General features: G+C 32.6%; 1 protein-coding gene and 1 pseudogene across 3 annotated transcripts in view; one reads left to right on the top strand and one right to left on the bottom strand.

Annotated features, from left to right (window-relative positions):
* Nucleotides 1-8121, top strand: part of LOC143046165 (L-threonine ammonia-lyase-like) — a 34209-nt gene extending 26088 nt beyond the window's left edge. The window contains exons 1-4 of one of the 3 annotated variants that reach the window (XM_076219196.1): nt 2543-2613; nt 5897-6016; nt 6376-6724; nt 7296-8121. In XM_076219196.1, coding sequence (XP_076075311.1) covers nt 5906-6016; nt 6376-6724; nt 7296-7795 — 960 coding nt within the window. In that variant the 5' untranslated portion in view covers nt 2543-2613; nt 5897-5905 and the 3' untranslated portion in view covers nt 7796-8121. Of the gene's footprint in view, nt 1-2542; nt 2614-2642; nt 2799-5896; nt 6017-6375; nt 6725-7295 lie in introns of those variants that run through there. The other 2 variants (XM_076219194.1, XM_076219193.1) reach the window with 2 other exon arrangements.
* Nucleotides 8122-11256: 3135 nt separating this feature from the next.
* Nucleotides 11257-20529, bottom strand: LOC143046861 (L-threonine ammonia-lyase-like; annotated as a pseudogene).
* Nucleotides 20530-20754: the final 225 nt, after the last annotated feature.

The raw sequence follows: 20754 nt of genomic DNA, 5'->3' as shown, positions 1-20754 counted from the left end.
CTTTCCTTGCTGGCGCACTATTTGAAAACAATTGCAAATTGGACGTTTGAAACCCACATTTAAATTTCCAAGACTAACAACTTTATTCACCTACTTTATTATCCTGTAATACAAAAGATTAAATGCACGTGTCAGTATCAGATCTTATGATGTTGTTGCCACACAATAATAACCTTCAGAAACCCCATCCGTCGGAATGGAAAGTTGTTTGAAATAACTTTTCTCGCCTCTTTGTTCAGAAAAGTTTGTTTTTGTCCTCTGTCCCTCATTCGCAAAATTATTGAAAAAATGAGAAAGAATAAGAAATGAAAGATGGCACTCGCTAACTACAGAGTATTTGACTATATCAGACTATATGTGTGTGGTTTTTTTTTTCGTGTCAATTTCAGAAGTTTGCCGTAACGAACTCATTTACTATTGTTGACAAACGGACATACAAAACCATGGATGGACTTCTTTATACCGTTATATTTCCCGACTAAGACGAACGTACAAAATTATTCCATCTAGTTTGTGAACTCATTATTTCTGAATATTTAAGATATAAGGAAATTAAAATTATAGGTATAATATATGAATTAAAGTTTTTGATTCTAAAACGTTATACATCTATCATGAAATACAATCCCTGTTATTACTACCTCACGTGTTTTGAATAAACCAGACAGTAATATAAATTACAAAAAGTTTTAATTCAAAAATTAATTTAGAAATAATTTTCTGTTGAAAACTACAAAGTAAGATTTCTCCAATGGGATAAAATATTATAAATCTAAACTGCTAATTTTGGAAATAAAAAAAAAGAAGTCAAAATTGTTGCCGGCATTGAAAATCGAAATTTGTTTTCAATCTTTCCGTTCATAGTTTTAGCAAAATGAAAGGGAGGGATTTTATGTTGGATATTATCCTTGGCGCAATCGTTTTTGTCATATTAATTTAAATTTTAAAACTATTTTATATGTTTTGACTTACAGATAATTTCCTAATGCATGTAGGGTGAAACTTTGTTTGTATCAATGTTTATTCAAGCTTTATAATTAATATTATCTTCATATATAGGTATGTAAACCTTATATGATATTTTAATTCAATTAGACATTATCACAAAATATACAAACAAAGCAAGCAACTAACTAAAGTGTTGATCTACTACCATTAGGAAATTAGCTGTAATCTTCAGTGAGATCAGGCGAAATGTTTACCATTACTTCTGAAGACAATTTGAAATGAAACAAATGACAAACGACAATGACCCTTTGTCATAATTATAAGATTTTGTCAAATAAGCAGTATAAATAAATTTTAAATTAATTGCAAGATCTGACATTATTTTACGATAATCATCCAGACATCAGTTACATGTAAACGTCGCCAGCATGTCAAAACTTCTAGGAATAATTTTTTATCGGCCTGACCCTTTGAATACTGCAATTTTTGAAAATTTTGAAAAATTGACATTAAAATTAAAAAGGATGAAATCATAGGGAACATGTGTACTTAGTTTTAAGTTGATATGACATCGACTTCATAAAAAAAACTACCTTGACCAAAAACTTTATCCTGAAGCGGGACAGATGGACGAACAAATGGACGCACAGACCAGAAAACATATATTGGACATAAAAAAAACTTCCACTTATCTAATAACCCCGGTACCCTGTACACAATCGGCGCAAATGAAAGACAAAATCTACACAATTGAAAGAATAAAAAAAAATGAATTGCAGATCAACGGAAATATAAGACAAAATCTACGCATGTGAAAGAATAAAAAAAAAAAAATGAAATGCAGATCGGCGCAAAAAAATCGAGATCAAAATTTATATTTTATTGTTTTTATTAGAACGAAGGTTAAATATAGTGGAGTATCTTCTGTGTCCATTTGTGTTAAATTTCCACAAGATATCAGCTCGATGTTTAATTCCTCTTTTCTTGGGAAACGTATTTTTAAGCGTACACCATGTTGGAATTCGTGAAAAACCCGAAAAAGAACGTTATAATTTGACGTTTTTTTATTGCTAGAAACAACGTCATAGAGCTTTTATGTCACTACCAAGTTGCGTTAGTTGATGCGCATAAACAATAGGCTGTTTGGTCTTTAACATATAGAATAGAATAGAATAGAATAGAATATTTTTATTTCCCAAATTACAGGGCCCATAAAGGGCATAAAATCAGATACAATTGATTTACATAATTGGTAACAACATATATCTTTTTATAGTATTACTTTGCAGATTGACTATTAATTTTCATGTTGTAACAGTTGATATGCATGTTATTTTTTTATGTGAACTTTTTTGTACACAAAGGTTTCCTCTATTTTGTGTTGCAAATATTTATTTTAATTTTTATTCAATTCTGTCCCCTCCCCTACCCTCACCCCTCTAAAAAAAACTTTGTCTCATCTCAATCTCAATATTATTATAATTGTTTTGTTGTTAAGTTATATTATTTACACGTTACTCTTTTGGTTGGAAAACAGACAATTTATTTGTGGAAATATAATACACGGGAAATTGTCGGTCATATTCCGATGCAAGCACGGTGTTTATATCTGTAGCATAGGCTAATAGGTTTATCTTTGTGAATTTCTACACACGGCTCATTGAGGTAGGAACAATGTGTTAGTGATTAGTTTGTTTAGATATGTAATTAGATTTTCGATACTTAATGAAAAGTTTTCACGATAAATAACATATATCATACCTAGCAAAGGTGCCAGAACTCCACACGTTCATCTTTGGTAATTGATGGGAGATAATCTACGATTTTATAGAAAATTTATTTTGGAACAGGTAAGAGTTAATTCCCTTCGTTCATTCAATACAAGATAATATATTACTTCACATTCGTTCGATTGGTTCCTACAGAATTGAGAATATTGGCCATAAAATAAGAAATAAGGAAACATTATTGAATAAAGTAGTCACAGAGAATAATGGGGTGCAAAAGTATTTGGGAATTAAAGAATTGGGTAATACAATACCGGCAAATCAAACCAAATATATTATTGTCGTATAAATTTTAGTGTGTGACCAACATGTATTAACACAATAAACATAATCAGAAAATCATTTTTTTAAATCAGAAACTAAGTAATAAATAGTAAAACGGCACCTCGTAGAATAGATATACAAACATATCAAACATACACAATAGAAACAGCATCAAAATTTATAAAAGCAAACAATACTGATTACACACAAAATGAACGATTGATAAAGTTATTAATAATTTATATATATACATTATTTGCTAAACAAACAAAAAACAATTTTAGTAAATAAGTTATAGCAAATACATAGACAAAACAAACATAAGAAAAACTCAACAAATATAATATGCATGTTAAAACCAGTTATTGGTCTCCATGCTCAGTTCTCATGATGACTCTTTGAAAAAAAACCTGTGTTTATATCATTTGGTTTTGATGGATTTAGTATAATCACGAGTTTATTAGTTAAGTTTTGTAACAGGGGCGGATCCAGCCATTTTAAAAGGGGGGGTTCCTAACCCAGGACAAAGGGGGAGGGAGGGGTTCCAATTATATGTCCCCATTCAAATGCATTGATCGTCCAAAAAAAAAGGGGGGTTCCAACCCCCGGAACCTGCCCTCTGGATCCGCGCCTGTGTAATGTATAATATGTCTCTGGTTAAGTTAAAATTAACATATTTTTCGGTATAATATTTAAGAAAGATTTCTCTTTTATTTTTTATTAAATCAGTTTACAAGTATAAAAATATGGAATACGTCATTTAAGACATTACATATTATTTTACATTTTCTTTCGTTTGTTGGTATTATTATTTTTTTTGCATATCACGGCCAGTTTCTATTAAAAGACAAGATTGCTTATTCTAAATTTGGTTAACATTTTTCGATTGTCAAATGACAAAAAAAAAAAAAAAAAAAATTCGCGCGGATATTGTTGATCATTGTTATTAAATGAAACATGGCAACATTTATGGAACAAGAACTCACCGTAAACGGTCATTGCTACTGCTGCTGAATGACCATGGCGTGACTCTCAATACATACTGAGAGATTTGCAGTGAACAAATGAAACATGCTTTTTACAGTCGATACGCACATTGTTTATAAATCTATGACATTGATCCACCTGAACGAGGACGTTTATGAAGACAAATTAAAAAGATAAATTCGAAATGAAAAAAATAGTTATGTTGCATCATCCGCCAGTGATGCGACAGTTCACAGGATCAGAAGGAACAGACATGTATACTGCTTTTTATTTGTTGCTTAGATAGAACCTGAACCATTTTGATAATTTATAGTGTCACATTTAGAACAACAAATTAAGGTCTGTAAATGGGGATGATTTATATTTTAGACTGGGTAACAAATGTGTTGTTTTAGTTTTAATTATGTCTTGAAAGAGGTTTAAGTTTGAGTTTAGTGACCGCAAGTACTTTCCGATTGAAATAAACATGTCTTTTTAAAAGTTGCAACACATCGAATATATCAAATTAAACAGGAAGTTCTGTTTACAGTTTTCCTACTAAATGTACTATTGAAATATGAAACCATGCTAAAATATGATATAGTAAGACTTTAAGAGTTAACTCGGGCGAAAACAAAAACAGAAAAAAACAACCGTCCAAGTTATGGTCGATGGCATGCTTTTGGAGATCATTAGCCCCGTAGTCAGTACTTTTGTGTCTATGTGGAATATCATTGATGTGTTCATTTTCTGTAAACTAACTGTTAATAAGATATCTAATTATTCGAACGGTTTTCGCTTTTTGTTGCTTTTAAACTTCGTAGTTGATTTGGCCAACCAATTGTTTCAATTATAGCGCCACTGATGATTCTTGTGTATAGACGAAGCGCGCGTCTGGTGTAACATATATTGTCTGGTGGCTTCTCTTATGTGGTTTTAGGCTAGACTTTACCATGTTTTACACCAAGACAGAATGCATCTTTAATATCTTTTTTTTTTTTATCATTTGAAAGATTTCTTTTCATTAAATGCGGTCAATGTGACAGGAACACATGAGCTACTTATTCTCTAAACCATATTTGGTAAGGTTACATACCTACTTAAAATGTTAATTTATTTAGGTTGAGATACTAGATTTATAAATTGCTTTTTTAATATTTAAGTTAATGTCCTTTATAAAAATCTAGGAACATGTAAGTGTCATGGATATATCATCAGTGTTTTCAAGGACAACATCCACTCATATAGTCATATACTTTGTTTAATTAACTCAATAAATGTACCATTACCAGTCATCGCGAAACTTGGTCCTAAAAATATCTAAAAATTAGAATAAAAAACTGAACTTAATTTAACGTTAATAGTATTGCTATAATATTGAACAGATATATCATGTTAAGGCTGGTATTTGCGAAAAATACCAGTCGAGAGAATGTAAAATTTCACAAGCCGTAATGTCATACCCCGGCCGCGGGCGTTAAAAAATGAACGATATTCATTTGATTACAGTAAATCAGTGAAAAATACAATGGCTATCAACCCATCAAAACCCAGGATTCTTACATAAGGTGTAATTAAGAAGATAACATGGTATGTTGGAAGAATTGCTTATATGCTTATAAAGGAGAAATACTGAAAACTTTAATAAACATTTAACCGTATTCGATTACCAAAGGTAGTCTTCAGTTTCTCACACTAACTGGAATGACACCTGGTACATGGATTTTGTAATGTTTTAATAATTGACAGTAATTTATATACATAGTGTCTAAATGTCTTTGATCCTTTTTTATATTGTTGGCTGGAAGTCTATTCATTGATTGACGTTCATTCGGAATATCCTTTTGTGAACTTTTATTCATATTATAGCCCTTTTTTCACTTAATTTGTTAGAATTACTGTTTATATGATTATTTTCCGTATTATTGCAGTTTTTCATAATGCCATCTGTTGTTGGGTCAGTCCAATTGTCTGATATACAGGAGGCCAAGGAGTACATGAAAGGAAAATTACAACCAACACCGCTAGTCCAATTATGGGAACACAAAAATGTGAGTGGTTAACTGTACATTCATCTCTAAAAAGTAAAATCACAAACATACTGAGCTCCGAGGAAAAATCAAAAAGGAGAGTCGCAAATCAAATGGCAAGATATTGCATAGCACATTGCACTATAGCACAGTATTGGGCAATAGCAAGAAATTTTCAATTGCTCAGTATTGCACATAGCAAGAAATATTTTATTGCACAATAGCAAGAAATATTTTATTGCACAATGGCAAGATCAAATGCTCAAACACATCAACAAACGTCTAAAGAGACTCTTGTTCAATAGCAAATACTAAAAAAGACTATGTATAAGGAAATTGTGTGGCATGATGTCCTTTCCATTATTTTATTTTATTTCCAGATCTTTTTAAAAATGGAAAACTTGCATCCTATTGGTTCCTTCAAACTACGAGGCGCATTAAATGCCATAAGAAAGATACCAATCGAAAAATTGGAACTCGGAATATGTACTGCTAGTGCTGGTAACTTTGCTCAAGGTTTGGCTTGGAATGCAAAGAACATGGATTTAACTTGCAATGTGTTGGTACCAAGTCATGCTCCATTGACTAAAGTATCAGCAGTAGAGAAACTGGGAGGAATTATAACTAAAGTGCAATTTGATAAATGGTGGGAGGCAATCGAGACACATAGCTATGAAGGAATGCAGGGAACATTTGTTCATCCTGTCTGTGAACCAGATGTCGTAGCAGGTATATAGCTTTATTATACACTTAGTATGTATCTTCTTAAATCGTTGAGGACGAAAGTCGCATAATTCGAGAAATAGAGGTTACAATCCGGCTGCGACGGTGGGGAACTATTGATCACTATTTCAGGGAGAAGACCTGTATGATTCACACATTATATAATATGTCATGTCAAAATTATTGGACTTTCAAAACATTTTTGACTTCGAGCATCACTGTAGAGTTAAAAATATTGTCGAAATGCTCATCTGGTGTAATAAAAATCAACACCATTAAAGTTATTCGTGCATTTAAACATAATGTGTTTACAATGAAACACTTTCCTGTTCGTAAATCAATAATAAAAAAATATACATTATTTCAAAGGAGATTATTCGTCCAATGAGGAATTTATGGTTTTTTAAAAGTAAAATAAAACCCCTATTTGGTTTAACCTTGAATAGGAAGTATAACATGGCACTTCCATCATTGAATATCTACAATTCTTTCTAACTGCTTTTAATACAGTTATTGTTTTACTTCTTTGTATCATCGGATGTATAATGTTAATATAAATATTTGTTATATATTTCAGGTAATGGGACAATAGGTTTGGAGATAGTGGATTGTATACCTGATATCAGTAACATTATAGTTCCCTATGGAGGAGGAGGTCTGATTTGTGGCATAGCTATAGCTGCTAAAGCACACAATCCAAACATCAAAGTATATGCATGTGAGGTGGAGACAGCTTGTCCATTGAAAGCATCACTACAAGCTGGGGAACCAGTCGAATTCCCTTATCAGGCCAGTTTTGTAGATGGAATGGGAGGAAAATCCGTTCTGCCTGAAATGTGGCCTCTGGTTAAAAGTCTAGTGACAGATTCGATTGTTGTTAGCCTACAAGAAGTGGCTGATGCCGTTAAGCTTTTGAGTGAGAGAAATCATATAAGGGCAGAAGGAGCAGGCGCTGCTACTGTAGCTGCAGCCATGAAAGGTGTTGTGGGAGAGGGTAAAACAGCATGTATAATATCAGGTGGAAATATAGATACAGATAAATATATACAATGTTTACAGGGCAGGGTTCCAGCGTAATAACATACTGCTGAAGTAAAGAAGGATAAAAGACAAAAATGTGTATTATTAATTATAACATAATCATTCAAAACAGATATCATATCCGGTCTTACTAATACGTTAGAAGGCATATAGTTCTTTATTTCCTATAAACTCATATATCTTCAGTCAATTTACTTTATTTTTATGGTCTTGATTTTTTTTTAATTTTACCTTAATTTTATGTAAATTATTGTATTAATTAAGTAAGTATATGTCTGTGATGAAACTATTTAAATGATATTTTTTTAAATTATATATATCATTGATATTTTTTTAATCAAGAATTAAACATTTATGTAACATTGCTGTGCTTTGGATATCCGAAAGACCCTGGACAATGTAAAATGTGCTTCTAAAGCCAATCATGCATATCCAAATTCGGTTAAAAGAAAAATAACAAAAATACTGAACTGAGAGGAAAATCTAATCGGAAAGTCCATAATCACATGGCAAAATCAAATGACAAAACACATCAAAAACGAATGAACAAGAACTTTCATATCCCTGACTTGGTACAGGCATTCTCAAATGTAGAAAATGGTGGATTGAACCTGGTTTTATAGCGCTTAACCATATCAAAATCAAGAAACCAAGATCAAACACAATAAAAACTATGTTTTAATCAGATTATTTTTCTATAAAATGTCCTGAAATCAGAAATATAGCAGTTGTTATCTGCCTTCTGTTTCAATGTATATTGACGTTTACCTTTGTTTTAGTCCAGTATGTATTTGTATCGTTGGTTGATAGTTTCTGGTGAAGGTAAATCCAGAAAAGCGCTTCAAACGTATAAAATTTATAAAGTTCTAAATCTACGATTAAAAGTGGGGACCGGATTTGCTTTTTTAACAGATTCCATTGACGCTATTTAAAAAAAAAATGATACTTACTCGTTAGAACACTACAATAATTTATAACAATTTATAAGTAAACTTAGTAAAACCGTTAAGATAAAAAAAAAACACCCCTTATTCATTTTTTACTTCAACATAAAAGTTTAACAAATACACCGAAGACCATCGGTATTCAAATATTCCAACTGTCACCAATCCATTTGTAAGCATACCACAAAACACTCCCCCATCGTATGGCGTTGATACGTTGTAGTCGTTCAAGTTCACACTATATATACTTCATGGGATTGAGCATGACAAAAACGCATTATGAGCGAACACGATTGAAAAAAATACTCACTTATAGATTAGTACGCCAGACTCATAAAATAGAGTAAAACACTCCATAATATTTTCTGTCGCGATCACATAATAGTTGACCTTCGCTCCTTCAGGTTTTGTATATTACCCTGATCTGTTTCTTCTAAACTGATTAATAATACTCGAACCGCATTAAACTGCTATGTAGAAAAAAGTAAAATCACAAAACGGAAAGTCCCTAACCAAATTGCAAAATCAAAGGATAATATTCATCAAACGAACTGTCATATTCCTGCCTTGGTACAGGCACTTACAAATGTAGAAAATGATGAAACTACTGTTGCATATAATTAAGCAGTATTGACTGTACCTATTGCAAACGGGGTAGCACATTTCAAATTTAAATTACAAATCCTTCAGTTAGTTTATTGTAAAATGTTCTTCTGGCCGATTTGTTTTTGTATTTGTATGAAGCAGAATTCATTCAGAACCTTCTAAAAGACAAAAAGAAAAAGCACTTTGCGAAATTATTTAATTTTATTTTCATATATATTAATGATAACCCATATTTAAGCAAAAACTTGTATCTCATGTATCCCAGTGAACTTGAAATTAAGGATACTACTGATACTAGAAGGACTGCTTCATACCTTGATTTTTTCCTCAATATTGACACAGATGGACGACTTCACACTAAAATCTATGACAAACGGGACGATTTCAACATCCCAATTATCAATTTTCCATTTCTCAGCAATAACATTACCCTCTGCCCCATCGTATGGTGTTTACATATCTCAAATTGATACATTATGCTCGAGCATGTTCACATTATACAAACTTCATATACAGGAGCGTCTCCTTACGCAGAAACTGCTCCAAAAAAGTTACGAGGAGGAAAGATTCAAAATGACACCATCACGAATTGGTTGATCGATACCATATGTCTTTGTCTAAACTAGCCAAGGACATTTTTTCTACGTCTTAGAATATTGTTTACAGTTTACGTCGTCTGGTCTTTTAATTACCGAACATGATCTATTCCCGAATATGACTGTTTTGTTGAGTGTGAATTCGCATTGCTATAAGACGTGTCATGGTATTTGTTATCCAACATTACAACATGTATTTGGTTATGATTTTGTATTTGTAATTCTGATCGGATATTGTTAAATTCCTTATCGTTTGTAGTTGAAAATTAATGTTTTTAATTTCTCTAATCGTATGTAAAAGTAAAGACAATTAATCACCCAGATCATTTGTAAGATTTTAGTTTAAAGCAACTAAAAATACACGATTTGTTTGTTTTGCAGTTGAATAGTCTTGTGATTGTTATATTATACATCAAATGAGGTAATTTCAAACCTAATCTTGAACATCATTTTGTATATCATATCTATATAGCATGTCGAAATGTATTATTGTATTATTTATCTGCACATTTCTCTGTCGTGAATGTTCTTGCATTTATTTGTACTGTAGTCTTGTCATGCAATATTGTCCTTTCAGTATAAAAGTGCGAGATTTGGCTAGCGAGAAGACCAGGTTCAACCCACCACTTTTGTTTAGATGTCCTGTACCAAGTCAGGAAAATGACAGTTGTTATCATATAGTTCGTTTCTGTGTGTGTTACATTGTCGTTTTTTTTTTTGTTGCACTTAAGTGTTTCTGTTGTTTCGTTGTTTTCCTCTAATAGTTTATGTGTTTCCCTCGGTTAAAGTTTGTAACCCCGATTTCTTTTCTCTCTATCTATTTATGACTTTTGAACACTGGTATATTACTGTTGCCTTTATTCAACACTGCAATATGATAATTGATTTTCTTATCAATACATTAATACACAATTTTTTATGGATATACAGCTATGAACATTTACAATACTACATTCTGTTGATACTTATATTCATGACCTAAATTTCTGTACAATGTATAATTTCATTCCCCCTACTTGCTATTTGAGACATAAAACATGAAGAAATAAATTTGGAATGGGTATACACATTTTACAATTAAAAAGTAAAATTACAAAAATACTGAACTCCGAGGAAAATTCAAAACGAAAAGTACCTAATCAAATGGCACAATCCAAAGCACAAACACATCAAACGAAGGGATAACAACTGTCATATTCATAACTTGGTACCGACATTTTCTAATTGAACCTGGTTTTACAGCTAGCTTAACCTCTCACTTGTATGACAAGGTATCGAGGTCTTCTAGAATATACAATTTTTAAGAAGTAAATTAATTAACGCCGCCGCCGGATCACTATCACTTGCCAAAAAACTATATGCCTCCTTACGTATTAGTAAAAAAAAAAAACGAATATCTGTTTCGAATGATTATTTCGTAATCAATTAATGACCTTATATCATTTTTTACTTCCACGGTATCCTATTACGCTGGGACCTTGCCCTGTAAACACTGTATATATCTATCTGTATCTATATTTCCACCTGATATTATACATGCTGAAATAAATTTGTTTGTCCCTCTCCTACAACACCTTTCATCGCAGCAGCTACGGTAGCAGCACCTGCTCCCTCTGATCTTATATGGTTTCTTTCACTCAAAAGCTTTACTGCATCAGCCACTTCCTGTAGACTAACAACAATCGAGTCTGTCACTAGAGTTTTAACCAGAGGCCACATTCAGGAAGAATGGATTTTACTCCAATACCATCTACAAAACTGGCCTGATACGGGAATTCGACTGGTTTCCCTGCTTGTAATGCTGCTTTTAATGGACATGCTGTCTCTACCTCACATGCGTAAACTTTAATGTTTGGATTGTACAAAATGTATGCTTTAGCAGCTATAGCTATGCCACAAATCAACCCTCCTCCTCCATACGGAACTATATTGTTACTGATATCAGGTATACAATCCACTATCTCCAAACATATTGTCCCAACACCTTCAATATAAAAAACATTCATTAGTATCTAACTAGCACTAAGGAGGCTTAAATCATGCATAATAGCAATAGGCTAACTCAAGCATATTCTCACCAGACTAAATTATGCTTTAAAAGGAACATTAACTGACAAATTCATAAACACTAAGTTGAGTAAAACTGTTTCGTTTGATTTATAACATGCAATAATATTGACCTGAATTACAATGCTTCCAAAGAAATCAATAGACAGTGCATCAAAATGTTATAAAACATCATTCGTGTTGGTTTTTTTTTTTATCGGACTAGACGTCACCTAATCAACCAAGATGACATCCAACGACTACAAATAGTCATGTGTCGCGACATAATAAAAAAACACAAAAAGACATCGAATGCAATATATAATCGACGTTTTCTTTTAATAGATTCAAAATACATGTGAATCATCATTTTACCTTCAGTATATAAAACATTCATTATTATATAACTAGCATTAAAATCATCAATATTAGTACATGTATTATAGTACGGTGACCAGACCAATTTTTTTTTAATTTAATCGTCAAACATACTATACGGCTGTCTTATATATTATTGGATTCGACAAAATGAGTACTTTTGGAATATAGGTGTCGTCAAAAAGAAATGTGGTAACAGTTTTGCATAAATTAAGGTCAAAGATCAACATACTGTTTTCTTTCTTTTCCTGTCAAAATAAAAATAGAAAGATATAGGCAGTATTTTGTGTTAAATTTCAGATACAGACATTTTTTTTAAAATCAATAGACAATGAATTATCTAGAAAAAAGGAACATATTACTAATAGTGATCAATTAATTCTGAAAATTGGCGTTTTTCAAACACTTATTCTCTTATACAAGATCATTACAAATACCGTTAAAGTTACAGTAGTTACCTTGCTGAATGACATTCAACCTCTGCAATTAATGATAAATGTTGTTTTCAATTAAAGACTACTATCCCGAACGTTTATTTTGCAAAAGTACTTCGGTACTGGCATGAAAATACGGATTTTTTGTGTTATTAAAATTTGCTGTTACAAAATGATAGAAATGATTATAAAATAAGGAATGTATCTCCCTCATGCAAAGCTCTTATTCCTTTCACGGATTTGGCTATACTTTTTGGACCTTTTGGATTATAGCTCTTCATCTTTTATATAAGCTTTGGATTTCAAATATTTTGGCCACGAGCATCACTGAAGAGACATGTATTGTCGAAATGCGCATCTGGTGCAAGAAAATTGGTACCGTTAATTTTATTGCAAAAACTCATACATGTAATTCATTACAACCAAAAACCACTTATTACCTTGAAAACAGTTACAATTATGAATTCAAAATGATCCACAAAACAGATTTCATCTAGGAGTATCCTCTGGTCCATCTATCAAGGAATTTCTACATAATTCTGACCCTTGACAGGAGCAAAGCTCCGTACACGTTAGGTTTTGTTGTGAACAAACACATGACTTAGAAATTTTCCCTTACATGAACACACAAGATCCTGCAAGAATTCTGCTGACATATGCCCTTCAAAATACACGGGGTGTTATGAGTTATTAAATTTTTTAACCGTATTCTGAAGGTGATGGAAAAGGTGGTTTAGCAATGTGTGATGCGGTCCAAATTGCTGCTTCACAGGGAGGTTACCTGAATAAACATACAGCTTTACTGGTGGCAAGCTTGACGCGTATTTTGTTCATATCATGATGGAATGATAAAAATAGATTCTTCAGATCACACATCTTTGAAACTAACTTTATTGCACAAAGAAGGGCTTCATCTTTGTCAGAACTTCCGAAGCTCAGCAACTAAAATAGTCGTGCGTGTCTTTCAAAGTCTTGTAGACTGTTTTCTTACCTACTCCAAACAGAGACGAAGTTGTGTCGCATCCCGTAAGAGTGTGTACAGCAGGCAGCTGTTTACAAATTGTAAGGGAAAAGCAAGAACATAGTTGGTGAATGGGTAAAAATTCTCGCCCATTCTATAAACTGCTAATGTTCCCCATCTGCACCCACATCTCGCTTGTATTTGTCACCTGTTTGTAGAAGTGAACACACAGAACAATCACACCTGTATCAGAGGCCCGTATGATTGTTCTGCCGCTCTTTCCCATTTCTCTAAACTTCTTGTCAAAGTATAAGGCATTAATTATCATACAAGTATTTGACCTTGTTGAGTGCTAAACAAGTTACGACAGTCATTAACATTATTGCCTGAAATAAGTTTGAAAATTTCGGGATTTACAAACGTTCCGGCTAAGTAAAGCTCACTATAAGGTGAAATCGTAGAGGAGTCTTAGTTTTGAACAAAAAAAAACTACCAAGGAAATTAGGGAGACCCTGTTGGTTTTCTTTAACAGAAAGGAACTTCTATCAGTCAGGAATCCATCTCCCTTCAATAATCTGATACACTTTGGTGAAAGCTGTAGTCTTTGTGTAGCGTTCCTTTTCAGCAGACGACTTTAGTGAATTTTTATGTCGTAGCGGTAAAAAACGACTGCTATTGTGTTCGCTAGAGAAAAGCATTGGGTCATATTTTTATAATAGTCAGCTGCAAGGTCACCGAATGTTTTACTTTTTTGTTACCATCAATACCTTCTCTCAGACTGATGTAAGATGTGAGTGATGGGCAAAAGGAAGGTAGGGAAAGTGCATAAGATACTTCAGAATCTAATTGCTTCACCAGATCAGGAATTTCAACAAACGACCCATACTCTTCAACAAATGGCTGGCAGATTCCATCATTACGTATTTCAACTGAACTAAGGAAGCAACGTTTACTCTTAACAGTAAAATAAGTGACTGATTCAGTACTTCTTCTCTGGCAAACGATACACTTTTCAAAATTAAAACACATGTTTGGCCTTTTTGAATAGCTAGGACCTTATCGTAATAACATTAAAGGTACCAATTTTCCTGCACCAGATGCGCATTTCGACAATACATGTCTCTTCAGTGATGCTCGTGGCCAGAATATTTGAAATCCAAAGCTTATATAAAAGATGAAAAGCTTTTAAAGAACATTCTAATTCAAACATGTTCCATATAATTACAGATTTGGTTCTTAATTTATGAAATATATAAAAAGAAAAAAAAACATGTCAAATACACATATGAAAATAAGAAATACCTTAAAAAAACACGATGACCAACACGAAATGGAAACATGAACAAACAAATTATATCGAATTGAACAAATTTTAGCAATGAAAAATCGTTGTGATACGAAATATCATTTATAGATAAAAATAATAGTATCGGATGTATCTTGTCATACTTTGAATGACAAAATTATTTTATTTATTAATAGTACTTTTACTGTTAACCCACTTTTTTGTGATACATTTGACGTGACTCTGTACTTATGTATCCCGTCATACTTTGAACCACACTATTATTTTATTTATTATTACTTTATACTGTTTAGTCAGTTTTTGTTATATCTATTTTGCGTGACTGTATTTATGCATCCCGTCATACTTTTGAACGACAAAATTATTTCATGTCTACCTGTGTGAATTTCAAACGCGCAATTTTACACTAGTACTCAAAACCCTCCTTGCTTGATGGGTGCATTTTACATAGACAAATAAAATCGTATAATATAATCAAAATGAGGATGTTAATTTGATGTGTGCTTCTTCGTTACATTTGTTGTTTTTATAGTGATTAATATGATAACACAATGTTGACTGCTGTACCCCTATTTTTGACATTTTTAACTATTGTGTCTGTTTGTTTTGTTCAAGCATCGGTGACAATATAATGGAATGTGATACGACTGTCATACAAGTGAGATGTTTAGCTAGCTATAAAACCAGGTTCAATCCACCATTTTCTACATTTGAAAATGCCTGTACCAAGTCAGGAATATGACAGTTCTTGTCGATTCGTTTTTGATGCGTTTTGTTATTTGATTTTGCCATGTGATTATGGACTTTCCGAATTGATTTTCCTCTGAGTTGAGTATTTTTGTGATTTTACTTTTTTCAATCTTTTTGTACAAGTCGAATTGCCGTAGGAAAACCTGTATCTTCGATTTTGTAGTGTATATTTAGTTTCAATGCACAAGTCCAAATAAAGCTTCTCTGATAAATGAACTTGATATTGTTGTTTAATAAAGGTTTGAAAAATCATATGAATGTTGATTATTTACATTTTGCGTACAAATAAATGATGAAAATGAATTGACACGTACTCTATTACATGCTAAATATTCGTAGTGTTCAATTTTTACAAAAACTCTTCAATAACGGATTAATTTTGCTAAACTTTGTTTGAAATTGTTAAAATAAGATGTAGCAACAATGTATATAATAACAGAAAGCATATCACGACTGTTCTTTTAGAATGTAGACGTAAAAACTTTTGAAAGTCAATTTTTTTTTTAAGTAAGGGAACGTACTTCAATAATAGACCGTGATAATTCAACCAGAATATTGTCTGCCGGTAAAGGATCATTAACTGACAAATTCATTAAGTTAACACCAAGTTGAGGGGAAAAAAAGGCAACAGTAGTATACCGCTGTTCAAATTTCATAAATCCATGGGGAAAAAAATCGGGGTAACAAACTAAAACTGAGGGAAAATTAACTGAAAACTGAGCTTTAAATATAAGAGGAGAACAACGACACAACATTAAAATGTAACACACACACACACACACAGACACGGACTAAGCATGAGACAAAATCCTATGAGAATAACAAATATAACATCAAAACCAAATACATGAATTTGGGATAGATAAGTACCGTGACACGTCTTATAGTGATGTGAATTAACACTCAAAAATAAGAGAAAACAAACGACACAACGGAAACACAACGTTTAAATGTAACACACACAGAAACGAACTATAATATAACAATGACCATATTCCTAACTTGGTACAGGACATTTTTAATGGAAAAAATGGTAGGTTGAACCTGGTTTTGTGGCATGTCAAACCTCCCTCTTTTATGGCCATGTGAAATGTAACATTAAAATGTCACGCAACATTACAGGACTACAATATGAATAAATAGGAGAACACAATTGACAAAGAAACACACGAATAATAGCTAACAAAAGGCAACAAGTTTAAAAAATTTTAATACGCCAGAAGTGCATTTTGTCCAGACAAGACTTACTAGTGACGCTCAGATACAAAAGTTTGAAAACCAAAACAAGTTCAAAGTTGAACAGCATCGAGGACCAAAAGTTCAAAGAAGTTGTGCCGAAAACGGCCAGGGTTTTCTGTTAGGTACCAGAACATCCCTATTATTTAGAATAATTTATACTTTTGCAAACAGTAAATTTTATAAAATGACTATACAAAAGATGAACATGATAAAACTGAAGTATTAACTAATTACAGGAAACAACCGAAATATATTACATAACCCGACAAAATGCAACACATCCGAAACGTACTCTATAACATTCTAAATATTCGTAGTGTTGGCCGTCTTATGTTTAATTTATAACATGCAATGATATTGACCCGAATTACAGAAATTCCAAAGACTTCAATATATAATGCATCAAAACGTTATAAAGAACCAGCATTCGTGTTGGTTTTTTTTTTATCGGACCATACACTACCTAATCAACCAAGATGACATCAAACGATAAAAATGGTCACGTGACGCGATATAATAAATAAACACAAAAAAGACAAATAAGTTAAATAGTGTAACCACAAACATATAGGTAAATAGTAACTTTTAGAGACTTGAGGTGTTTTCATGCCATTCAAATGTATGCAGGTCCTGCTTTACATGTTGTACCCGTTATGTTGCTCATGTTTAAGTCAGAGCGAATGCGGTTTTGTTCCATTTGAGGATTGTGGTCACGACAATTAGAACTTATCTTTCGTCATTTGTGAAACATACATTTCATAACGGTCCCCAACCTCGTTATGGTGTCCGTAAAATTTGTGAAAAGATGACTTCAATACACCACTTGTAAACTTTCCTTGTGAGCACTAATCTTCTTTGAAATTCAAGGAAAAATGACAGGAAATGGATGGTCTTAAGAAACACCAAACATTTTGATATAGCTGCAAAAAAAAAAAAAAAATATAAAAGATTTTTGAGTACTTAGTACATCTATATATTTTGTACTAGTAATCCATATCTGACTGACACCACTGATCGAGTATACCTCATAAAAATATTTACCAATGTCAACTTTTAATATTTACGTCAGACGTGCGTTTCGTCTACAAAAGAGGGTCGAAAGATACCAGAGGGACAGTCAAACTCATAAATCGACAATAAACTGACAACGCCACGGCTAAAAATGAAAAGGACAAACAGACAAACAATAGTACTCATAACACAACATAGAAAACTAAAGAATAAACAACATGAACCCCACCAAAAACTAGGGGTGATCTCAGGTGCTCCGAAGGGTAAGCAGAAACTGCTCCACATGTGGCACCCGTCGTGTTGCTTATGTGATAACAAATCCGGTAAATAGTCTAATTCGGTAGGTCACATTTATGAAGAGAAGGGGACTGTAGTTACGACGTAAGGAACATATCCGATACAAAAGACTCATCAGTGACTCTAGATTCAAACATCTTATAAAAGGCCAAATAAAGTACGAAGTTGAAGAGCATTGAGGACCAAAAATTTCTAAAAGTTTTGCCAAATACAGCTCAGGTAATCTATTCCTGAGGTAGAGAAGCCTTAGTTTTTCAAAAATTCAAAGCTGTGTTAACAGTTAATTTATAATTATGAACATATCAATGATAACTCAAGTCAACACACAAGTGCAGACTACTGGGATTTAAGCCTTCCTGGTGACACTTAACATAGAAAAACGTTTTTTTTTTTTTTAAAGTGGAGACACTTTCAAGTTCCAATAATACAGTTTACAAACAGCTAGAACTATTGAAACCATTCTTAAGGTTCTTAAACTTCATACGTTCTTTGGCTTTTTTAACCTTTTTTATCCGAGAGTATTTTGTAGAAGTTCATTTCATTAACTAAATATAACCAAAATTAACAAGCAACATGAAATAATTTGCCAATTGGTCTGTTTTAGACCAGCACAGAAAACATGGACAGTTATAAGATGGTATTAGTATATCTTTTTATACGAAGCATTTACTGATGTTTTGTGGAATATTTATATAAAAAAGTAGATGTGATATGATTGCCAATGAGACAACTCTTCACAAGAGACCAAAATGACACAGAAATATAACAACTATAAGTCACCGTAATTCCATTGAACAACCGGTTTTAAATGTATAACGGACATCATCATATTTAGTTCCACTGTAACTTCGGAAACTGCATGAACTGACGATACAACATCCTGGTGTTGTTTTTAGAGCACACGTGTACATTTATTCTTTAAGTAAAAACTTTTTTTTTTATATTGGTTTCTTTTTTCTTTTTTGAATCTTTATATCTTGTGTATGTAAAATTGCATATATCGCCTTCCTTGTCAATCATGAAAGTTGAGTTGTAACATCGCATTATTAATATACATGATTTTTCGGGTGTTATGTGCAAGAAGTCGAACATAAGGCATGACCACCGAAAAACTATATTGTATTAATGTAAAATAGGGACGAAAGATACCAGAGCGACAGTCAAACTCATAAATCGAAAATAAACTGACAACGCCATGGCTAAAAATGAAAAAGACAAACAGACAAACAATAATACACATGACACAACATAGAAAACTAAAGAATAAGCAACACGAACCCAACCAAAAACTAGGGGTGATCTCAGGGACTCCGGAAGGGTAAGCAGCGCCAGATATTAGCGAAGATTAAACATCAAATTTTTATACCTGCTACAACATCTGGTTCACAGACAGCATGCACAAATGTTCCCTGCATTCCTTCACAGCTATGCGTCTCAATTGACTCCCACCATTCATAGAGCCCTACTTTTGTTATCATTACTCCAAGTTCCTTAATTGATAATAATTGGTTCATTGGACTGTGACTTGGTTCTAGAACAGTCCATCGCATATCCATATTATTTGTAATCCAAGTCAAACTTTGAGCAAAATTACCAGTACTAGCAGTGTAAACACCAAGTTCTAAAGTTTTTATTGGTATCTTTCTAGTAGCATTTAATGCACCTCGTAGTTGAAATGAACCACATGGTTGTAAATTTTCTAACTTTAAAAAGATCTGATAATAAATGATGCTACTATATAGTATTAAAAAAGAAAAGATACTTGTGCATTAGTGTATTTTCAAAATCCTTCCATAACACATGGGGGGGGGGGGGAAGCAAGGACGCAAAAATGTATTTGTTGTTCTTCAACGAAAAATCACAATGAGGAATTATACACAAGCAGACACCAACATTAATATTTAAGTTAAAAAACGACTTCTAGAATAGGTTTGCTGGCATTAATTTTAAATTTTATAGTAGTACCAAATATGTTATTGTATCATGTATATATATCGGTTTCTTGCCACCTGTTGTATTCAATACTGAAACCAGTGTTATGGGAGGGGAGCTTTCTGATTTGGGGTCCTTATCAGGGCAGTACAAAACTTACACTTTTATGTTCCCAAAGTCCGACTAACGGTGTTGGTTGAAGTTTCCTTTCATGTACTCACTGGCTTCCTGTATGTCAGACAACCGGACAGGTCTAACAACATTATTCATAGTGGGAAAAACTGTGTTGAAAAAGGAAATAGAAACATCAAATGTACAACATTCAATAAGCAACATAAATGAACAAGGAATTGTATCTATAGGTGTTCTTTCATTGATCTTTCCATATTAGTCTTTGTTAAATTTGTACTTTTTCAAAAAATGAGCATAATTTGTCTTTGTTTCAAATAAAAAAAATGGCTTGAGTAGAGTTTTATCGTGTCCAGTACTAAAGAT

Source organism: Mytilus galloprovincialis, chromosome 9, assembly GCF_965363235.1.
Source record: "Mytilus galloprovincialis chromosome 9, xbMytGall1.hap1.1, whole genome shotgun sequence".
NCBI lineage: Eukaryota > Metazoa > Mollusca > Bivalvia > Mytilida > Mytilidae > Mytilus > Mytilus galloprovincialis.
Note: the sequence above shows the minus strand (reverse complement) of the source record. Positions and strands in the feature narration are given on the sequence as shown.